General features: G+C 45.2%; 1 protein-coding gene across 2 annotated transcripts in view; it reads left to right on the forward strand.

Moving 5' to 3' along the window:
* Positions 1-23,125, forward strand: part of RNF38 (ring finger protein 38) — a 443,031-nt gene that overhangs the window by 383,011 nt on the left and 36,895 nt on the right. For both annotated transcript variants that reach the window (XM_082261799.1, XM_082261800.1), the window contains one exon: positions 3,732-3,925. In XM_082261799.1, the coding sequence (XP_082117925.1) occupies positions 3,732-3,925 (194 nt within the window). The remainder of the gene's footprint in view (positions 1-3,731; positions 3,926-23,125) is intronic.

Below are 23,125 nucleotides of genomic sequence, written 5' to 3' on the forward strand. Positions count from 1 at the left end.
CCGGCTCGCCGATCGCACAGGCGAGCTGGTAGAAGCATCGGAGGGAGGGGGGGGATGTCCCCTCCCGCTGCCTTTAAGAACGATCAAGCTATGATTGTTCTTATAGTGAAGGGAATTGCCAGCTGAAAAAAATATCTGATGCCTGCAGCTGCAGGCATCAGTCAGATATCCCTAAAGCCCAGGATGTCCAGCGGTAATAAAGTGGTTAAATGGCGCTGACCTTAGTTGATATGACCGTAGGATACGCTGCCTTAACAGCCTCTTAAACTGAAGATATCTGCTTGTTTTACTTCAACCCAAATTTGTTTTATTTCAATTTCATATCGATAATACAGCACTGAGAATAGTTAAAAATAAAAAATCCCAGCAGCAGATATAACCTAATGGATCTTGCCGATGCGTGTTGATGATATAACCTTTTCAGTTTCCATCTTCCCAAGCAAATATGTTTTTTGTTTTTGAAAGCAAAAGCTTTCAGATATTTGTCTGTTCCTTTTTTAAAATGGCATTTTTTTTCTACTTGGGCCACAAAATACTTTATACACTATCAGCAAAACTGTATCTAATATGTGTCTCCCAGTATAGTTACACAGTTTTTTTTCTTTTTCCCCCTGTGGGAAATTGAGGCCCTTTTTTTTAACCACTTCAATACTGGACACTTTGACCCCCCCTTCCTGCCTATGCCAATTTTTAGCTTTCAGTGCTTCACACTTTGAATGACAATTGCAGAACTGTACCCATATGAAAGTGTTTGTTTTTGTTTATTTTTTTTGTATTTTTTTACACAACTAGAGCTTTCTTTTTGGTGGTATTTAATCCCTGCAGGGTTTTTTTTTTTTTTTTTTGCCCCATCACTAGTGTTGTTGGGAAGAATAGTGCCCCATTGTTGGCATAAGGAATACTGCCCCATCATTGGTGTCAGTTTGAGGAATAATGCAGCATTGTTTATATCAGAGCAAGGAATAAGGCCCCATAACTGGTGTCAGTGGGAAGAATAGTGCCCCATTGTTGGGGTTACTTGTAGGAACAGTTCCCTATTGTTGGTATCAGTGGCGGGAATTATGACCCACTGTTGGTGTGGAAGAAATAGTGCCTTGTATCAGTGGGAGAAATGTTGTCCCAAGGGCCTGATAAAGGTAAGCAAAAGGCCACATCTAGCCCCTGAGCTGCAGTTTAGAGACCACTGGTCTAAGGTATTTAGTAAGAGGCATGGCAAGTTTTTTGAACTTGTAATTTTTTGTCACAATTTTTTTTGAGGAAAAAATAAATAATTTTTACTGCTAGAAATAGATTCATTGAATGTGTATTGTTGTGATTAGCTATGATTGGCCACAGGTAATTGCATGTGATTTGCTCTGTACCATGTGATCACTGTGTCCAATCACAGAGATCAACACAATAGTATACAGCTAATGGCATGAATCAAAGACATTCATTGTGTACCATTATCATGGGATCTGCGGGCCGGTACACTGATCTGTCAGCTGCTGTGTCCAGTGGACACCGCTGACAGGTGACGCCAGGGTGCTGCACGATCCTAGGAGGACATTGTAGGGCCCCCACCCTGGATAACAGGACTCCCGCCCAGCTGTCATTTATTAAAAAGCAGTGCAGGAAGAGGTTAAAGCAGGAGTGGCTACTGCTCTTTTAATACCAAAGAATAGAACCGCAATTGTTTTATTCATAAAATTCAGAGCTTAGTGTGGAACCTTAGGGGTCAAGTGTTATGCAGCAAACACTCCCAGACAGGAGACGAGCCCTATCACATGACCTGTCAGTCTTGTAACCGGTTTTCTCCCAGCATGTCCTGGTGCAAGATAGGTGGGGAAGCATGTTTTGTATGCACATTTGCTCTGCATTACAAAAGGTGCATATGAAAATTATCAGTACATTTGATAATTCCATCAGAAACGTAACAAATGTTTTTTAAAAGTTGTTCAGAACTTTATTTTTAACATTTTGATTTTGGAAGAATATGATTTCCCAAACAATAACCATATACACAATTAGAAATTCATTCTTTCATGATTTCACATTTCTTTTTCATCATGCTGTTGAAAACAAACATCAACTTACCTCCACTTATGACTAGAAAATCAAATGTTTCAAAAATATTTTTAATTTTCTTTTTTCTTCTTTTTTTTTAATTATATAAAAAGTAATCCTATTGTACTGGTGTATGACCAGATTAACAGATTTTAAATGTTCATATCGTGTACATCGCACAAACCTGGGAAATGCAGTCTGAACAAATTGGGGAAAAATGCATATTCAGAGGTATCTTCTGTGAAAACCTCACATTGGGAACGTCAGTAAATACAGAAATACAGGCTGCTGAATATGCCAATCCTGACGTTTTTTATAAAATTTGAGGTTTACTACCCTCACATTTCCATATCTAGTTTAGTTTATTTTAATCTTTTAGCCCAACTTTAACCAAGATTGTATAATAGGTAAATAATGATGGGATGTTTTTTTCTTTTGCCGTCATAATGTCGACATGTGACTTCTACTAGATCTCTAGAATAGAAGGCATGCATGGGATTGTGTTTTTTAAAGCTGTACTTGAAATGGACTAAAGTGAAGTTCTACAATGTGTAATAGCACATTGTGATTCACATAGTTAAACAAGTATTAAACCCAAGAATAAATATACTGCAGCTTAACAGTCATTGGATGTGGTAGCTGCATTCATTTTTTTTGTTTTTACCTGGTGATATAGCCAGTAGCACACCAGCTGTATTGGTGTCTCCAGATTGGATGAAGAAGCACAGGGGCACTTTTGGACAGCAGTGCGGTTTAGCTGAAGGGGAGTGTTTGGATGTCCTAGCCGATTTAGATACACTTAAATTGAAGCTGAACTTCAGTTAACACTGTATAATCAGTTACAGCAAACAGTTCTTTCCTTTTTTTTTTTTTTTTGAGATAAAGGTTTTACATAAAAGCTGACCGCTGTAGGCACTTCTGTCAGGGGTAAATGGTTTGTTCCAAATCTGTAACTGCTACACCTGCAAAAAAAGCTTGTTCTGTTGAAAGACTAAGGCTCCATGTACACGGGACGCTGGAAATGGCCGTTTAGGAGCAGTTGGGCGTTTTTTTCAGAAGCCCCTGAACCCATCTACATTTTATCTTATCTGTCCATGTACACCAGGTCGTTTACAGTCATTTGCAGGCAGTTGCGTTCAGGGACTGTTTTTAGAACGCAATTATTTGCGTTCGAACGTGTGTTTCCCGGCGTTTCAAACGCGTCCGAACGCGATGACCCGCGTTTAGCATTCGCGTTTTTCCATTTTAAAGGGGAATAATTTTTTTGACCTCTAGGAACGCTTCTAAACGCAAACGCTGCTAAACGCCCGCTAAACGCGGGTACAAACGCGACCTAACGGACGTTTCAAACGTCCTAAAAATTCCAGCATTCAAAGGGACTTTTAACAACGTCCCGTGTACATGGAGCCTTAATGGCCAAATCACCAGGTGAAAACAAAGTAAAGAGTGCCTAAAAAAAAAATAAAATAAAATGCAGCCATCACAGCTAAGAATTGGTAAGTTGCAATATGTTTTGCTTTTGCGTTTTTTAATACCTCTTTAATTTGGCCATCAACCTACTTTATTGAAACTAATAATGTAATATATAGGCAGTGCAGGTTGGGACGAAGGAAACGGCAATTTGTAAGGCTGGGCTTGTCCTTTTGTAGCATTCTTGTTTCAATTATGTGTTCTTTGCCTTTCAGAACGAAGATAGTCCAAGCCCGAAAAGACAGCGATTATCTAATTCAGTTTTTGATTACACTGCACCATCTCCTGCACCATCGCCGCCAATGCGACCATGGGAGATGACGTCAAATAGGCGGCCTCCTTCGGCTCGACCCAATCAACACCACTTCTCAGGGGAAAGATGCAACACTCCTGCTCGTAACAGAAGGAGGTAAACTCTATTGCTGGTATTGCCTGAATATATCTAAATGGTGCCAAATTGACCAAATAACATTTCTGTATTGTACGTCACAAGACACAGAGCAGCAGTCAATAATGACTGAGTTATACGTTACCTTTTTTAGGTGAATGGACACTGGCAACCAATAGACAGTAAGTTCCTCCCATATAACCCCTCCCATACAGGAAGAACCTCCCCATTTTTTTTTTTTTTTCGCCAGTGTCTTGAAGGTGATGGTCATGGCTGTTAAAGCTCTTCAAAATCTCAAAAAAATGTCCCAATAATTGGGCGTTCTATCGGATCCATTCAAATGGCTAAGCACTAAAAGAATGGTACCTGAACCTCGGCTAGAGAAGATCCAAGGTTTTGCCTGTAATGTGACCTGTTTGGGCACTGGATCCTAGTAATGAAACCCTGGTTTTATTATCCCAAGGAGTTTTCAGCAGGGTTCTCTACAGGTTCAAGGGAGTGGACCTCATTTTAAAAAAAAAAAAAAAAAAAAAAAAAAAGGGGCGATCTGGTCCTTGAAGGTCGGATTGACCAAGCTCGCTGTGATGATTGAAGATTGGGTCCTGCTCAGAACCCTGCGGCGGGACTGGTTATTCCTTTTCTCTCTCTTAGAAAGAGGTTAAGGGAAGGAATAAGCACATTTTCTCCTAGCTGAAGTTCCGTTTTTGGTCACTAGTTCTGCAGTTTTGATTTTTACCTGTTTCAGAGTCTAGTCCCAGCCAGCTTTCCACGTGGCTATGAGAGCGGCGCTCGCTGATGACGTCCCGGACCTGCACATGGACACCCTCACATCGTTTTAAGCAGGCTGCTGACTGGCATCTTTTGGGACACAGAGCAGGGGATCAGACTGTCTGGGCATGGGAATGACCATGGGACAGGTTAGAACGGTAGTTCTGTGATAGCTGTTTAGTGCTTGATCACAGTATACTCTACCCTTATGCAACAGAGCCTCACTTCTGGGTCTTACTTTACTAAAAGTATTGTCTTCCAGAAAGAGAAGTGTGGGGGGGGGGGCACAGCAGGGAAGGGGCTTAGTGTCCCCCACATAAGGATTGACCAGTCCTAGTCTGATTCCCACTGTAGTCTGCTTCCCTGATAGACCTGAAGCTACTGGCCAATCTGAGCCATTGCACTTGTCGGGTATCGTTGCTACCTCCTATGCCTCTGTATCGGCTTATGTTACTAAGGACGATTTGGCATTTGCCTTAGCTGGCCTAGAAGGTAGAATGGATGGCATAATTGCTTCTGTTTCACAGGGTGGGGAACAAGCGGGGTAGATCCCTCTCCTGTACGGGCCCAGCAAGCATACAGCAGGTCTTCTGTGCTCTCAAAACCTTGCCAGGACCTCTAGATTGGGCAGAAAGCATTGAGGAGGTAGCTATGGGTAACTTGGAGGGGGAGCAGGCTGAAGATGGTGCCTCTTCTGAAGATTCAGATTCTGAGGTACCGGTTATGGCGTCTTACTTAAGAGGTTACTAATCTAGTCCCTTACTGAAATGGTGCGGACTTGGTTTAAATTACCTTCCCCTGGAGGTATCAGAGGCCTATATTTCCTCTCTAGGATCTTTGCTTCCCCAGCAGAGTTCCCGGGCTTTTCACTTACACCCTCTACTAGAGCAGTTGATGTTGGGATCACCCTGACAGGCTGTTTATGCCTTCAAAGAGATTTTATTTGCTATATCCAATTGAAGAGAAATTCTAAAGGAAATGGGGTATGGCGTCTGTTGATGCTGCTATTTCCTCTGTGAATAAAAATGTAACCTGTCCGGTGGACAATGCCCAAGTCTTTAGGGACCCAGCTGATAAAAAGCTGGTATCCTTGCTTAAAGCTTCTTTTTCTTTTGCCGGGTCTGTTGTTCAGCCAGCTGTGGCAGCTATAGGAATCTCTCAGTTCTTAACCACCTTGGTGGTAATCCCGAGCGTGACTCGGGGTGGATTTTTAATTGCAGGAGCGGTAACCCCGAGTCACGCTCGGGGTGGATCTGCAGAGAGCGCAGCGGTGTTCTCTTACCTTCTCCTGGCGATCCAGCGATGATCTCTCATTGCTGAGATCGCCAGCCGAGAGTCCCGCCGCTCCTCCGTCGGTGTGATCACTTCCTAGTTCCGTTCCCTGCAGCAGCAATGCTGCATGGGAGCGGAACTAGGGAGGGAAATTCAAAAAAAAAAAAAGTTACACAAAACACTATATATATATATATATATATATATATATATATATATATATATATATATATATATATATATATATATATATATATATATATACAGTGGGTACGGAAAGTATTCAGACCCCCTTACATTTTTCACTCTTTGTTATATTGCAGCCATTTGCTAAAATCATTTAGGTTCATTCTTCTTCCTCATGAATGTACACATATCAGCCCATACTGACAGAAAAACACAGAATTGTTGACATTGTTGCAGATTTATTAAAAAAGAAAAACTGAAATATCACATGGTCCTAAGTATTCAGACCCTTTGCTCGGTATTTAGTAGAAGCCCCCTTTTGATCTAATACAGCCAGGAATCTTTTTGGGAAAGATGCAACAAGTCTTTCACACCTGGATTTGGGGATCCTCTGCCATTCCTCCTTGCAGATCCTCTCCAGTTCTGTCAGGTTGGATGGTAAACGTTGGTGGACAGCCATTTTTAGGTCTCTCCAGAGATGCTTAATTGGGTTTAAATCAGGGCTCTGGCTGGGCCATTCAAGAACAGTCACGGAGTTGTTGTGAAGCCACTCCTTTATTATTTTAGCTGTGTGCTTAGGGTCATTGTCTTGTTGGAAGGTAAACCTTCGGCCCAGTCTGAGGTCCAGAGCACTCTGGAGAAGGTTTTTGTCCAGGATATCCCTGTACTTGGCCGCATTCATCTTTCCCTCGATTGCAACCAGTCGTCCTGTCCTTGCAGCTGAAAAACACCCCCACAGCATGATGCTGCCACCACCATGCTTCACTGTTGGGACTGTATTGGACAGGTGATGAGCAGTGCCTGGTTTTCTCCACACATACCGCTTAGAATTAAGGCCAAAAAGTTCTATTTTGGTCTCATCAGACCAGAGAATCTTATTTCTCACCATCTTGGAGTCCTTCGGGTGTTTTTTAGCAAACTCCATGCGGGCTTTCATGTGTCTTACACTGAGGAGAGGCTTCCGTCGGGCCACTCTGCCATAAAGCCCCGACTGGTGGAGGGCTGCAGTGATGGTTGACTTTCTACAACTTTCTCCCATCTCCTGACTGCATCTCTGGAGCTCAGCCACAGTGATCTTTGGGTTCTTCTTTACCTCTCTCACCAAGGCTCTTCTCCCCCGATAGCTCAGTTTGGCCGGACGGCCAGCTCTAGGAAGGGTTCTGGTCGTCCCAAATGTCTTCCATTTGAGGATTATGGAGGCCACTGTGCTCTTGGGAACCTTAAGTGCAGCAGAAATCTTTTTGTAACCTTGGCCAGATCTGTGCCTTGCCACAATTCTGTCTCTGAGCTCTTCAGGCAGTTCCTTTGACCTCATGATTCTCATTTGCTCTGACATGCATTGTGATCTGGAAGGTCTTATATTGACAGGTGTGTGGCTTTCCTAATCAAGTCCAATCAGTATAATCAAACACAGGTGGACTCAAATGAAGGTGTAGAACCATCTCAAGGATGATCAGAAGAAATGGAAAGCACCTGAGTTAAATATATGAGTGTCACAGCAAAGGGTCTGAATACTTAGGACCATGTGATATTTCAGTTTTTCTTTTTTAATAAATCTGCAACAATGTCAACAATTCTGTGTTTTTCTGTCAGTATGGGGTGCTATGTGTACATTCATGAGGAAGAAGAATGAACCTAAATGATTTTAGCAAATGGCTGCAATATAACAGAGTGAAAAATTTAAGGGGGTCTGAATACTTTCCGTACCCACTGTGTATGTGTGTATATATATATATATATATATATATATATATATATATATATATATATATATATATAATAATGCCCACACACACACTTATATCTATATATAATGCATGAATTATAATCTAATCAATAATATAATTTTATTATATATTAAATAATAAAATATTATTGATTCGATTATAATTCACGCGTTTGTGTTTCAAATTTATCACATCTGGGATGTCTACTAGACTCTTGTTTTGGTCAGGTTTAAGTCAGTAATTACTAAGAATTGTAGGCCTATAATACATAACGCCAAATTTCCATGAAAACAATTGTACCGCTTTTGGTATGTAATTCCTGACATAATCATACCGCCAGGGAGGTTAAAGACTATATTAAAAAACTGACTAAAGGTTCCAGGAGGAATCCGTGGAAGAATTGGCAGAAATTCCTCATGATTTCTGTTTTGCGATTGACGCCCTCAAAGATTCCATCCATCAGATTTCCTGGGTAGCCCTTCTCTCTATCCATATGCGCAGAGTTCTGTGGCTTAAAAATTTGTCAGCAGAGTAAAAAAACTGCTGACATCCTTTCCCTTCCATGGGGAACATCTCTTTGGAGAGGATCTGGATAAATACATCCAAAAGATTTCAGCGGGGGGAGGTACCCTATTGCTGGTAAAAAGGAGGAATAAAGGTCCATCCTTTAAGGCTCCTAGTGTTACTGTTTCCTCTAACGTATCAGTTTCTAAGCAGTTTTCATGGCCTCAGCCGCCAGGTTTCAGGCAAATTCAGGGTCAAGGTCAGAAAAGACCCTGGGTCCAAAAGCCTGGTAAAACAGGCTCCAAATATGCCTTTATGAAGAGGCGCCCCCACTCACTCGGTTGGGGGGGGGGGGGGTAGACTTTTTCTCTTAAGAGCTTGGGAAAAGGTGGTTCAGGACAGATGGGTCTTATCTACTGTATCTCAGGGCTACATGATCGAATTCAGGGAGTTTCCTCCTTTTCAGTTTCTGGGTTCAAATGTCCCTGCATGCCCAGTAAAACCCTTGTTCCAGGCTCTGGAACACCTGCGGGTACAGGGTGTAATTGTGGAGGTTCCAACCAGCAAAAGGTTCACAGGTTTTTACTCAAACCTCTTTACAGTGGCAAAACCAAATAGGGAGGTAAGACCCATTCTGGATCTCAAAGCACTGAACCAGTACCTGACCGGTCGTTGCGGATGGAATCAGTTTGCTCGGTGGTAACCTCTCTAGAAAGAGGACCTTTTTGGCCTCCATAGATGTCAAGGACGCATACCTCCCATGTGCCAATCTTCAAGTCTCATCAGAGGTTTCTATGGTTTGCAGTAGGGCATTGCTGTTTCCAGTTCATAGCTCTACCGTTCGATCTAGCTACAGCTCCCCGGGTGTTTACAGAAATCTTGGCCCCGGTGTTAGCCTTAAGGTCCCAAGGCATCTCTGTCATGGGTTACCTGGATGACCTACTTGTAAAGAAATGTTCAAGCTTAGGGCTAAGTCAAGACGTGTCCCGAACTTTCCAGTTTCTAGAGGGTTTGGGTTGGATTATCAATCTAGAGAAATCCACCTTAAAGCCTGTTCAAGTCTTGGAATATCTGGGTCTGGTTCTAGACACAGTTCAGGCAAAAGTTTTTTTGCCATCAAAAAAGGTTGTGGCCCCAAGAAGTCTGGTTTGGTTTGTAGGGAGAAAAAAACGAATTTCCCTTCCAGGAATACCAAGGGAATCTGCCTGATAGGTTTAAAAGGGCTGCCTCTGCAGCACCAAGAGTACAAGATTCAGGTCCCAAGGACACAAGGGTGGATTAATTGGCTTAACCATGCAAGTCACACCTTGCATAAATGTCCGCACCAAAGAGTGCGTCGCTAAAGGTCTTTGTAAAAAAGAAAGGCTGAAATTTGACATTTAATGGTCCCTAATGCCACATTTTAAGAGCACCCCTACCTGAAGAAAAGCAAGAATTCTTCCAATGACATGCTTCCGAGGATGCCATTTCTTAGATTCGAACCAATAGATAGGATTTCCAAACTCTATAATAGATTCTCCTAGAGATGGGTTTTCTGGCATTAATCAATGTAGCCAAAACTGAACCCCGAGATTTCCCGATCCTTCAAGATTCTGGTTTCAATAGCCAGGCCGTCAAATTCAGCGACCGTAAAGCAGGATGCAATATGGGACCTTGGAAGAGCAGATCTGGTCGACATGGAAACAACCATGGCTCCCCCACAGCTAACCTCACAACCTCTGGGAACCAAGGCCTCCTGGGCAACGCAGGAGCCACCGGCTTCCCTTTCACCTGAATTCTGCTCAACAACTGTGGCAGAAGTTGGATCGGAGGAAATGCACACATCAGGCTGAAATGTGATAAAGGGGTCACTAAGGCATCTGTTCCGATAGGGATCAGATCCTTGGTTCTGGACACAAAATTGTTTAGCTTGTTGTTGAACCTGGATGCCAATAGATTTACGTTGTGGGTACCCAAACGTTGACCGATCAGCTTAAACACCTTGGGATGCAGTGACCATTCCCCTGGACACAATTGCTGGCAACTTAGAAAGTCTTCCTTCCAATTGTCCACACCCGGGATGAACACTGCTGACAGACAGGGAACATACCTCTCTGCCCATGTCAGTACGTGGTCCACTTCTTTCTGAAACAATTGGCTTCTGGTGCCCCCTGATGGTTTATATAAGCCACAAGGGTCAGATTGTCTGACTCAATCCTGACAGGACACCCCTGCAACCCGGTTGTCCAATGACAGTGTCAAAGGGCCGCCCTGGTTTCCAAGATGTTCATGGGCAAGAATCTCTCCACCCAAGATCAAGCCCCTTGAACAGAAAGGCACTCCAAGACAGCCCCCTAGCTGATCAGGCTGGTGTCTGTGGTTACAACCTTCCAGGTTACTGGCAAAAAAAGATATTCCTTTGCTTAGGTTGATGAAAACCATCCACCGAGACAGATCCTGCCTGACCCCCGGGGGAAGAGATATAGGGGAATCCAATGTTTGGACCTTCTTGTTCCAAGTAGATAGAATACTGTTCTGAAACAATCTGAAGTGGAATTGAGCTTAAGGGACTGCCTCGAAAGAGGCCACCATTTTGCCCAACAGCCTCATACATAGTCGTATGGAAGGAAACATTTTTTGGTTGCTATTACCTCGGCCAGGAGGGTCTCAGAGGCCAAGAGGGTCTCAGAGTAAGTGGTTCTTTCCTGTAGGGAGCCATTTTTGATCCTTCATCAGGATAAAGTGGACTTTTGACCTCATCCATCTTTTTTTGCCTAAAGTAGTATCAAGGTTTCACCTAAACCAGGTTTTTTTATCAAATCCTCAGACTCCAGAGGAAAGATAGTTGCGTTCACTAGATGTGGTTCATGCAGTTAGTCTTTCTGAAGTCATCTGCACTAATCCATAGTACCAATGCTTTTTTCTGTGTTGCCAGAAGGGCCTAGAAAAGACCAAGCGGCAACTACTTCCACTATCTCTAGGTGGATTTGTGAAGTCATTGTTCAAGCTTATGGCTTAAAAGGTAAGGTTCCGCCTTAAAGTTAAAAGCGCATTCTACCAGGAGGGTGAGTGCTTCTTGGGCAGTGCATCATCAAGTATCTATGGCTCAGGTTTGCAAAGCTGCTACTTGGTCTTCAGTTCATACACTCACAAGGTTTTATCAAGTGGCTGGCTGTTAGAGCCTGAGAAGGGGCTCAGTTTGGTATTATCGTGTTGCAAGCAGCTCTATAAATTCCTATTGTTCTTTGCCCAGGGGCAATTATGGGATTCTGTGTCCCCTCCCCTCAAGTGCATTGCTTTTGGACATCCCAGATAGTCAAGTCATTACCTGCTCTGTGTCCCGTGATGTACGATAAAGAAAATAGGATTTTTTCTACAGCTTACCTGTGAAATCCTTTTCTTGGAGTACATCACAGGACACAGAGGTCCCTCCCCTCTTTTTCTGGGATCTTCATTGCTTGCTTCAAAAACCTGAGGTTCTTCCTGTATGGGAGGGGTTATATGGGAGGAACTTCCTGTCTATTGTTTGCCGGTGTCCATTCACCTAAAGGTAGTGTATAACCCAGATAGTCATTATTATCTGCTCTGTGTCCTGTAATGTACTCCAAGAAAAGGATTTTACTGGTAAGCTGTAGAAAAAATCCTATTTTTTTGTCTAAAGGTTAAGTTCTCCTTTTTGGAGCGTGTTACACCTGTATTTTGTTCTACTAAAGCCTGATTCGTCCCCCATTAACACCCTCCTTGTTCATTCACAAGCTTTGCAGCTTTCAAACTAACAGCCTGTACAGAGGTATAGGCCATAAGTTGTAGGGCTTGTGTGCTAGAGCCTGACATTGTGCCCGCGATCCATTGATCATGGGTGCAATGCTTTTGGGGGGGGAAATAAATGCACTTTTTTATGCAAAATATGTGCATTTATTTTTACCTAAAAGGTTAACTTAATCTTTAAATTTGCATTAAAAGAAAAGCAAATTAACAGATTAAAAGGCTTTTTGTGATTGGCTGAGTTGGGAGAGCGAGCGATGCTATTCACTGTACACAAGCCAGAACTGTCAGCTTGAGTTGTGCAAGCTCACAACTTTAGTCATTTTCCAACCTAAAAAAAAAAGTTTCTCTTTTTCGTTTGACGGACACAGCTCCTGAGATTCTTAACCATTGGGTTATACTGCCCCCTACAGGAGTAGGACACTAGGCAGAAAAAGTCTGGGTACGCCTATGGACAGTCCCAGGGGTATACTCCCTCTCTCTGCTATAGATGCTCCGTTTTGTTACAAGCAGTTTCTGAGAAAATGCAACTCCATAGAGGGGTGGGTACTGTGTCCGTCAATGAACATCAGAGAAATGGCTTTTACGGTAAGTCAAAAATCCCATATTCTTTCGTTCATTGACTGACACGGCTTCTGATATTTTTAACCATTGGGACGTCCCAAAACGGTGTTGAACTTTTTTTTTTTTTCTGCCTAGTCACGAGTAAGGACCTAGTTTCTTGCTGGGATCTCTGGTCCTGGCAAATTTTTTTTTCTTTTAGATAGATTTTTTTTTTTTCTCCTGGTTTTTCCTATGAGATCTACAATGCACTGACGGGCTGAATAATCTAGATCCGGTGGTCAACCCAGTTTGGCCAGTGAGCGCGTGCAGACCCCAGCTCCGCGCTAGGTCGGTCGCGACCTAGCCCCACCGGATGGGGGCTTTCCTGTGAGTTAAATGCCTCACGAGGTTGCATACGACCACGTCTCAGCCTGAGTCGCAGCGTTCCTCCTGGCCGACAGCCCCCTAATTTCTAAGGGGAGGGGTTTTGTCTGGAGCGGTGCCCACCTGGTTCTTAGTATGTTGAGTAGCTTTACGGTACACCTCCTAGGGTGGGGGCAGGGGGGTTGCACCGCCGGTAACCGGGCGATCGGCTGTGCGGAGAGGGGGGGTTGTATCTGGCGGGGGCTCCTGCCAGGACCCCCCCCCCATCCTGCCTGTGCCTATTCTGAGGCCTGGGCAATCCCTCCTTGGTCCCTGGGAGCCTCATGGGGCCGCCATTCTCTTGTAGCCTTCGTGCTGCAGTGCACGGCGGCCGTGTTTGTGTAATCCAGAAGCCATTTTGCAGTGGTTTGCCATAGAACACAGCGGCAGCCATGGCAGTGGAGCACTATGGGCCATGCAATTTCAGCGGCGGGAGCCCCTCCACATCCCCTGGTGCTGACTCCTGGATCCTTTCCTGATTGCCGTACGTGCAGCACAGATTCTCCTGGTTTCTGCGGGGTGGTGAGTCTGGTGGGGACCTCTCCCTCTCTGCTGATGATGATTGGGCCTCTCTGACTGGCAACGGGGTGTGCTGCCAGAGTGGTGGGGGGTGTCCCTTAGTGTTTTTTACACTTTTTTTTTTTGTGGGGTCCCCCTTGTGACTCATGGAGTCTTTTTAGAGCACATCTCCCCACCTGATCCCTTCTGAGATTGCGGGGCCCTCCGGGTCTCAACTGTGCATCAACGCACTGATGGCGGTCCCGGAGTCCTTTGTGTCCCGGGTGGAGTTGCTTTTTAGGCGACGGGCTGGCAGAAAAGCGCCCCCTGCCTAATCTGTCACCTCAGATCCTGAATCTGATTCAGCTGCTGCGGACGTGGTCACCCTGCATGGGTCTGCGATCACACGCCCTCTATCCTCAGGTAGTGAGGAAGATTCCTCCATTTCTGCAACCGCGCACGAAAAGGCGCTGGACGCACTGATTGTATCTGTGTGTGAGACCTCAACGATGGAGGACGCAGCTGCGACAGAGGCACAGGTCCTCTTTGGCACTCACAAGCCACCCAGAGCGGCCAAGGTGTAACCTTTCCCCTTTTTTTTTTGACAGAATTGTCACTACAGAGTGGGGACAACTAAAGCGTCCCCTTGGTGTTCCTAAGGGTTTTGCTAGGGTGATACCCTTATAAGGGATCAAAGCCCTTCAGGGCCTCCTCTGGAGGATCCAAGTGAACTTTCTCTGGCAAGTCAAGAGCGGGCTTCTTCATACCCAAGGACAAGCCCCTTCAGCTTGAAGGTGCGCCCTCACCCATATCTGGGGTGGGGGGACTTCTTCGCTGGTTCCTGAATCCCTGGACTTCCCCGGTACAAGACAAGTGGGTCCACAAAGTCATACGGTCCAGCTACAAGATCAAGTTTCATTCTTACCCTCCAGATAGGTTCTTTCCTTCCAACATGCGACTGTCCCTGGTCCGCTTACAGGCTCTCTTTCGGGCAGTGCAAGACGTTTTTACTTCAAGGGGTGATTGTCCCGGTTCCGAATTTGAGAATGTTTGTCAGGGGTTTTACTCAAACCTTTTAACACAGTCCCCAGTAAGGAATGCAAGGAGCATCCAATCCTGGAACTCAATGTTCTGAACTGCTTGTGCAGGTGCAGAAGTTCGGAATGGAGTCTGTTTGCATGGTGGTGGCTTCCCTGCATCGGGGGGGGGGGGGGGGGGAATTTTCTTGCCTCCATCGACATCAATGATGCTTACCTTCACAATCCAATAGGTGTCTGTCGCCAGCGCTTCCTCTGCTTTGCCGTGGGAGAGGAGCATTTATCAGTTTGTAGCGTTACCCTTTGGTCTCGCCTCTGCTCCTTAGGTCTTTACGAAAGTGTTGGCCCCAGTGCTAGCATTGTTACGTCAGCAGGGGATCATGGTCCTGGGCTACTCGGATGACCACCTTCGGCTAGCAGTCTCCTACTGTGCTGGTGGAAAACCTGGAGATCTCCATACGGACCCCGAGGAAGTTTGGCTAGATTCTGAATCTTCAGAAGTCTGCCTTGGTTCCTTCCATGAAACTAGACTATCTAGGTCTGACTCTGGACTTGGCCTTAGCCAGAGTACGCCTTCCTCTGGACTCCAGAAACTGCGGGCTGCAATTCGCCTCCTGCTGTCCATCAGATGGTCATTCCTCCGGACTTACATGCGAGTGGTGGGCCTGATGGTGTCTACCTTTTGAGACGGTCCCGTTTGCACGGTTCCATACGAGGTCCCTGCAAGGGAGATTCTGATCAAAGGGGACAAGACTCTGCAGTCCTGTTGGCTTCGTTCTCCAGTGCTCCTTCAGGGTTAATCCTTCCTCCCCTTGTATTGGGCGGTGGTCACCACAGATGCCAGCCTGTTGAGGTAGGGAGGTATTCTCTACAGAAATTCTGCTTAGGGGGTCTGAACCCTGGAAGAGTCCAGACTACCGATCGATATCCTGGAGTGATTAGACTGTGCCTGGAACATTAGACGGATTATCTCCAAGGATGGCCAGTGCGCATTCGTAGTTAAATAGTTAGGTTGAAAAGACACGAGTCCATCTGGCTCAACCAATAACAATCAATAAGACATAAGCCGTGGCTTATGTCAATCACCAGGGGGCACAAGAAGTGTCCTGGCGGCTCTGGAGGTAGTCGGCATTCTCAGGTGGGCAGAACATTTTGTTTCAGCCCTTTCCGCTGTACACATTCCGGAGTGGAAAACTGGCAAACGGGTTACCTCAAGTCGGCAGGCGTTGGACCAGGGAAAATGGTCTCTACATCCGAAGTGGTTTCATCAGTTTTCTCTGGTGGGGCACCCCCAAGGTGGACCTGTTGGCATCTCTGCTCATCAGGTGTAGAGGTTCGTGGCACTGTCACAGGATCCTCTGGCGGACGCCACAGACACGCTGGTGGCCCCGTAGGATCAGTATCCATCGGATTTACATCTTCCCTCCTCTCAAGCTTCTGCCAAGACTTCTACGCAGGATCGAGGCAGAAGGGATTCTGGTCATTTTAGTGGCCCCGGCCTGGCCTCCCCCCCCCCCCCCCCCCCCCCAGTTTGTCCCAAGATTAACTATAGAGTCCCTGGAGCATTTCACCACTTGACCCACTCTCAGGAGCTGCAGGACCCTCTGGGTCTCAGTCCGCCCTGGCGGCCATGATGTCGGTCCTGCAATCACTGGTGTCCAAAGTTGATATGGTCCCTCAGAATAGGCACAGCAAAAAAGCACCCCCGCCTTCACCTGCATCCTCTGCCTCAGATTCTGAGGTTGATTTGAGGGACGTGAGTCACCCTACTGAGTCTGCGTCCCATGCACTCTGAATGCTACGACAGTGAGGATGAATCCTCTTCCACTGTGGCCGCGCATGAAAATGCGCTTGTTGAGGCATTGATTGTATCAGTGCTGGAAACTTTAAAATTGGAGGACACAGCGAATGCGGTCAGCTGCGCCGGTGGAATTTGGTACCCATAGACCTTCCAAGGCGACTAAGGCAGTGATGGGGATTCTTGGCACCCCAGATGTTTTGGAACTACATTTCCTATGATGCTCATGCACTCTGTAGTGTAGTTGAGCATCATGGGAAATGTAGTTCCAAAACATCTGGGGTGCCAAGGTTCGCCATCCCTGGACTAAGGTGTTCCCTTATCCCGCCTATTTCGACGATATTGTCGCAAGTCAGTGGGGTTCCCCAAAACGCATGGTCGGGATACCTAAGCGTTTCGCTAGTAGGTATTCTTTTCAAGAATTCCTTTTAAAGAACCTGACAGTTCCGCCAGTGGTGGATTCTCAGGTTTCCAGGTTAAAAAAAAGTCACACTATTGCCGGTGGAGGACTCTCTGTCCTTTTTAAAGATCCGATGGACAAGAGCGCTGAGTCTCTGGTCCGATAAAATTAAACCGGCCATGGTCAAAAAGTTTGAGTCCAGTGTTTGCCATAACCTTGGTCTCCCAGATATTAACGGAATGGGCTAAGCTTCTGCGCCTGGGTTTGGAAGGGGGTCAGCATCCTCCTGAGCTGGCAGATCAGTTGGTACAGGGGTTACAGTATATCTGTGATGCCTTTCTGAGCCTTTAGCCTGCAGATTATCTGTGACAGCTGTGACTCTTCGCCGTATGATTTGGCTGAAATGCTGTACTGCGGACCAGGCTTCCAAAACGGTGCTGACCGATCTCCTCTTTGTAGGAGACCGTCTGTTCAGAGCTTTAATGGAAGAGATCATTAAAGGTCTTAATGAAGGTAAGAGTACTCTGCTTCCACAGGTCACCAAGAGCAAAGAGCCTTGTCGCAAGCGAGGACCTTTCTTCTCGGCTCACAATTGACCCTTTCGTCCTGCGGGACCGCAGGATAAGGGATCAAAATCTGCCCGTAACTTTTTCTGGTAAGTCCAAAGCGAGTTCCGCTCGTCCTGCAGACAAGTACACCTCTGCATGAAGGGGCGCCCTCACTAGTACCTGGGGTGGGGGGGGCATCTTCACTTCTTTCTAGACCTGTGGACTTCTTTCATTCAAGACAAATGGGTCCACGGGTTGATTCGGCCCGGTTACAAGATCGAGTTTCTGTCCTTGCCCCCGGCAACGTTCTTCCTTTCCCACTAGCTTCTATCCCGGGATTGTCTGTAAGGCCTTCTCGGGGCGGTACAGGATCTGTTCTCACAAGGATTCATTGTACCAGTTCAGAGTCAGAACGTTTTCAGGGATTTTATTCAAACCTGTTTACTGTTCCCAGGAAGGAAGGCAAGGTCCGTCTTAAATCCCTGAACTGCTTTGTGTGGGTACCGCAATTTCAGATGGAGTCCATTCCTACGGTAGTGGCATCCCTTAATCGAGGGGATTTTCTGGCCTCTAGCGACATCAAGGATGCTTACCTTCATATCCCAATATATGTCAGGCACCAGCGTTTTCTCCGTTTTGCTGTGGGCGAGGAGCAAGCATTAACCTTTGGTCTCGCCTCAGCTCCTCGGGTGTTCACAAAAGTTTTGTCCCCTGGTGTTAGCTTTGCTCAGGCAGATGGGGATTTCGATTCTGGGGTACCTGGACGATCTCCTTCTGTGTGCAGAGTCTCCGACTGTCCCGAAAGAGGATTTGGACAACACTGTGCAAACCTTGCAAGAGTTTGACTGGAAACTGAATTTTCAGAAATCGGCTCTGACTCCGTCCAACAAACTGGACTACCTGGGCCTGACTGGATTCAGCCTCAGCCCAGGTGTTTCTTCCGGAGATAAAAATTCTAAAGTTGCAGAATGCGATTCGGCTCCTGTTGTCCCACCGGCGGTCATCCCTCAGGACTTGCATTCAAGTGCTAGGCTTGATGGTCTCCACCTTCTAGGTGGTTCTGTTTGCTCAGTTCCATACCAGACCTCTGCAAAAGAAGGTTCTTGCCAAATGGGACAAGAATCCACGGTTCCTAGAAAAGCTGATCTTGTTGAGCCTGGGTTCTTGAGGGGGTTCTTGATATGGTGGCTCCGCTTCCTGGTGCTTCAACAGGGAAAATCCTTTCTCCCCCTGTACTGGACAGTGGTTACCACGAATGCCAATCTGTCCTGGGGAGGAGGTGTCTTGGGCACAGATCCGGCTCAGGGGGCTTGGTCTCGGAAGCAGTCCAGGCTGCCAATCAATGTCCTGGAGATTCGTGCGATCAGGCTTTGCCTGTCCCTGTGGACGGATCCTCTGCGGGGATGTGCGGTAAGGATTCGATCAGACCACGCCATGGCTGTGGCATGTCAATCACCAAGGGGGTGTCAAAAATGCCCTAGCGGCCAGAGAAGTGGCCGGCAGTCTAAGGTGGGCAGAACGCTTTGTTCCAGCCCTCTCTGCAGTGCACATTCCAGGGGTGGAAAATTGGCAGGCGGACTACCTCAGTCGGCAGGTGCTTTATCTGGGCGAATGGTCTCTTCACCTGGAGGTGTTTCAACTGTGTCTCTGGTGGGGGACTCCCGATGTAGACCTGTTAACCTCTCGTCTCAACCGGAAGGTTCAGAGGTTTGTGGCAAGGTCTCGGGATCCTCTGGCCAACGCCTTGGACGCTCTGGTCTCCCCTTGGGGTTGGTATCAGCTAATGTAGGCCTTTCCGCCACTAAAACTTCTGCCGAAACTTCTGTGCAAAATTGAGGCAGAAGGAATTCCAGTCATTCTGGTGGCCCCAGACTGGCCTCGCTGGTCTTGGTACGCAGGCCTAGTAAGGCTGGTAGCCGATGCTACTGTTTTTAAGCCTCTTGAGGGTGTATTTTTTTATTTTTTTTGGTAGGTGAGCTCCTGGTTTACCAGGTTGGCTACGTTTTAGCCTTTTTGGGAAATATGTTTTTGCTATGTGTTTTTTATTTTTTCCCCACCCGCATGTTGACACTGTTTTGGGACTTCCTAAGGGTCAAAGAAGATATGGAGCTGTGTCCATCAATGAACGAGAGAGAACTGGATTTTTGTCTTACTGTAAAATCCTTTTCTCTGATGTTCATTGACTGACACAGCACCCACTCCTCTGAGTTGGGTTATGTATTCTTCTGACACTGCTTGTTACAAAACTGAAGTCCTATAGCAGGAATTTTGAGTATATCCCCTAGAACTTCCCTATAGGCGTAGTCTATTTTCCATCTACTGTCCTACTCCTATGGAGAGCAGCATAACCCAAGGGTCAAAAAAGATAGATATGGAGCTGTGTCCGTCAATGAACATCAGTGAAAAGGATTTTACGGTAAAACAAAAATCCAATTTTTTTCAACATCACTGGCCACCCTGCAGGCCTGTTTGGCAAAGGATTGCATATAATTTATTTGGACCATTCACAGTATAAAAAACAAGGTTTTTACAATGTTTAACATTCACCCAACACCAATAACCAAAATGTAATATGTTGCAGCCTACTAGTAAAAATGTGTTTAGCTTAAAACTAGCTGTACACAAATAGATTTCCCTTTTATTCAGCCTGTAAAAATCAATAGTATTCTCAGTTCACGCTAAACATGATGGAGAAATCTGCACTGCCATCTATTGTATTTAAAGCCTTCATATAGACTAAATGAAAAGCAGAAAAATCAGGACGAGGGACATACTATAACTTAGTAGTTGAAATCTTCCTTCGTTCATGATCCCCGCCATTGTAATCTTCAATTGCAGCAGGTAGAGGTTCACCAAATGTAAATTTTGGTGCTGCAACTGAAAATGCAGGTTTTTAAAAATCATATTTATATATACAGTAATTGTATTCAACTTTTTAATATCATGAATTTAAATATGAGTTCATTGTAGGCCATTATTGGCACCTTTAGCACAAGAAAGGATCAAGAAAAATGTATCCTTTTAAATTCTTTTTATGTCTTCACACTGGTCTTTTGAACTTCCGTTGTGGTGTTAAAAATCATGCTTGGTGCATTTTTGGTCAGTTAAAAACCACACCTCCCCTTTGAAATGCATTGAAAGCTCATCAATCACGTACCTGAGTTATATTTTTCATACGGTATTTTGAAAACACACAAAAAGCACAGTAACATTTTTGGCTATGTTATCGGCACCCTTTTCCCTTTTTGGCAAGATGGCAATAACATTTTTTTGTTGGGTTTTTTTTTTTTCTTCAAACTTTTAGTATTTTTTCATTTATACGTTAAAAAAAAAAGGGTTACATGACCGAGCAATTGCCATTTTTAAAGTAATGCAGTGCTCAATAGCAGAAAAAAAAGCCTGGTACAACCTTTTCAGAGGTCAAGTGGTAAATGCATTCCTTGCATTAAAGAATGTTAATCCAACATTTCATATTCCTGACGTGCCTGGTGTACCATGTACTTGTATGAAAAAGTATCCTGTTCTTTGTATTGCTTTCCTATTGAAAATTGACGCTAGGCATTAAAGCACAGCGTGATCAGTTTTCTAGCTCTGCTGAGAACCCGGCCTTCTCTCCTTGTGCTGACACACCCCACCCCCAGCTCAGCCATTCACTGGGAAAGATCAGTGTAATGTTGTTTCTCCTTTCCAAGCTCTGAGGGAATTTAGAATATAGGCAGAGTCCCGCTGTCTGTCTAGATGCAGACATGAGTGCCCTCATTGATAGTGGCTTTCTATGGGGGAATTTGCAAGAGAGGAGGAGACGGAAACGTCAGCAGGGGGGCATGTTTGTTAAAAAATGAGTTTGCAATAACTTAAATAGAAGTAACTGGCTGTCGTGGGCTTTCAAGAGAGTCTGACTATGCCCACTCTTTTTCACCCAGCTCTGCCATTCTTAGAAGCATGAATGGAGGGGTGGACCTATTAATCATCTGCTTGTCCTCTATTCATAGATCCTGTTTTAGTGGGGTAACTTTTTTTTTTTTTTTTTTGGCTTCACTTAAGCTTTAAAGGATAAGTTCAACTTTGGGTACATGTTACATGTTCCACCTGTTTTTAGGGTGGAACATGTAACATATTCCCAATGCTGCAGAAACTGCCCACTACCTGTCCTCCCTGTGGTAGCAGTAAGGGAAGAAGTTCCCCAACTAGCTGTCACTTTTTGAAAGCAGCGCGGCTGTGTGGACCTCTGCCCACACAGCCGTGTCATTCATTCTCACAGCTCTGTGTGTGAATGAACTACAAGCCCCGACGTCCTTAACAGCTGTTGGCTTATAGTTCTCAATGAACTACCACGGCACTGTAGAGCACCACAGTAGATCATAAATTTCTTCCTGTCAGTGTATCTGCAGGATGTACGGCCCACAGATACAGTGCCTTGCGAAAGTATTCGGCCCCCTTGAACTTTGCGACCTTTTGCCACATTTCAGGCTTCAAACATAAAGATATAAAACTGTATTTTTTTTGTGAAGAATCAACAAGTGGGACACAATCATGAAGTGGAATGAAATTTATTGGATATTTAAAACTTTTTAACAAATAAAAAAAACTGAAAAATTGGGCGTGCAAAATTATTCAGCCACCTTTTGCTGCGATTACAGATGTAAGTCGCTTGGATGTAAGTCGCTTGGGGTATGTCTCTATCAGTTTTGCACATCGAGAGACTGAAATTTTTGCCCATTCCTCCTTGCAAAACAGCTCGAGCTCAGTGAGGTTGGATGGAGAGCGTTTGCGAACAGCAGTTTTCAGTTCTTTCCACAGATTCTCGATTGGATTCAGGTCTGGGCTTTGACTTGGCATTTCTAACACCTGGATATGTTTATTTGTGAACCATTCCATTGTAGATTTTGCTTTGGATCATTGTCTTGTTGGAAGACAAATCTCCATCCCAGTCTCAGGTCTTTTGCAGACTCCATCAGGTTTTCTCCCAGAATGGTCCTGTATTTGGCTCCATCCACCTTCCCATCAATTTTAACCATCTTCCCTGTCCCTGCTGAAGAAAATCAGGCCCAAACCATGATGCTGCCACCACCATGTTTGACAGTGGGGATGGTGTGTTCAGGGTGACGAGCTGCGTTGCTTTTACGCCAAACATAATGTTTTGCATTGTTGCCAAAAAGTTTGATTTTGGTTTCATCTGACCAGAGCACCTTCTTCCACATGTTTGGTGTGTCTCCCAGGTGGCTTGTGGCAAACTTTAAACGACACTTTTTATGGATATCTTTAAGAAATGGCTTTCTTCTTGCCACTCTTCCATAAAGGCCAGATTTGTGCAGTATATGACTGATTGTTGTCCTATGGACAGAGTCTCCCACCTCAGCTGTAGATCTCTGTAGTTCATCCAGAGTAATCATGGGCCTCTTGGCTGCATCTCTGATCAGTCTTCTCCTTGTATGAGCTGAAAGTTTAGAGGGACGGCCAGGTCTTCGTAGATTTGCAGTGGTCTGATATTTCTTCCATTTCAATATTATCGCTTGCACAGTGCTCCTTGGGATGTTTAAAGCTTGGGAAATCTTTTTGTATCCAAATCCGGCTTTAAACTTCTACACAACAGTATCTCGGACCTGCCTGGTGTTCCTTGTTCTCTGCGCTTTAAACTGACATCCTGAGACTATCACAGTGCAGGTGCATTTATACGGAGACTTGATTACACACAGGTGGATTCTATTTATCATCATTAGTCATTTAGGTCAACATTAGATCATTCAGAGATCCTCACTGAACTTCTGGAGAG

This window comes from Pelophylax lessonae, assembly GCF_965119305.1.
Source record: "Pelophylax lessonae genome assembly, chromosome: 1".
In the NCBI taxonomy this organism is placed as follows: domain Eukaryota; kingdom Metazoa; phylum Chordata; class Amphibia; order Anura; family Ranidae; genus Pelophylax; species Pelophylax lessonae.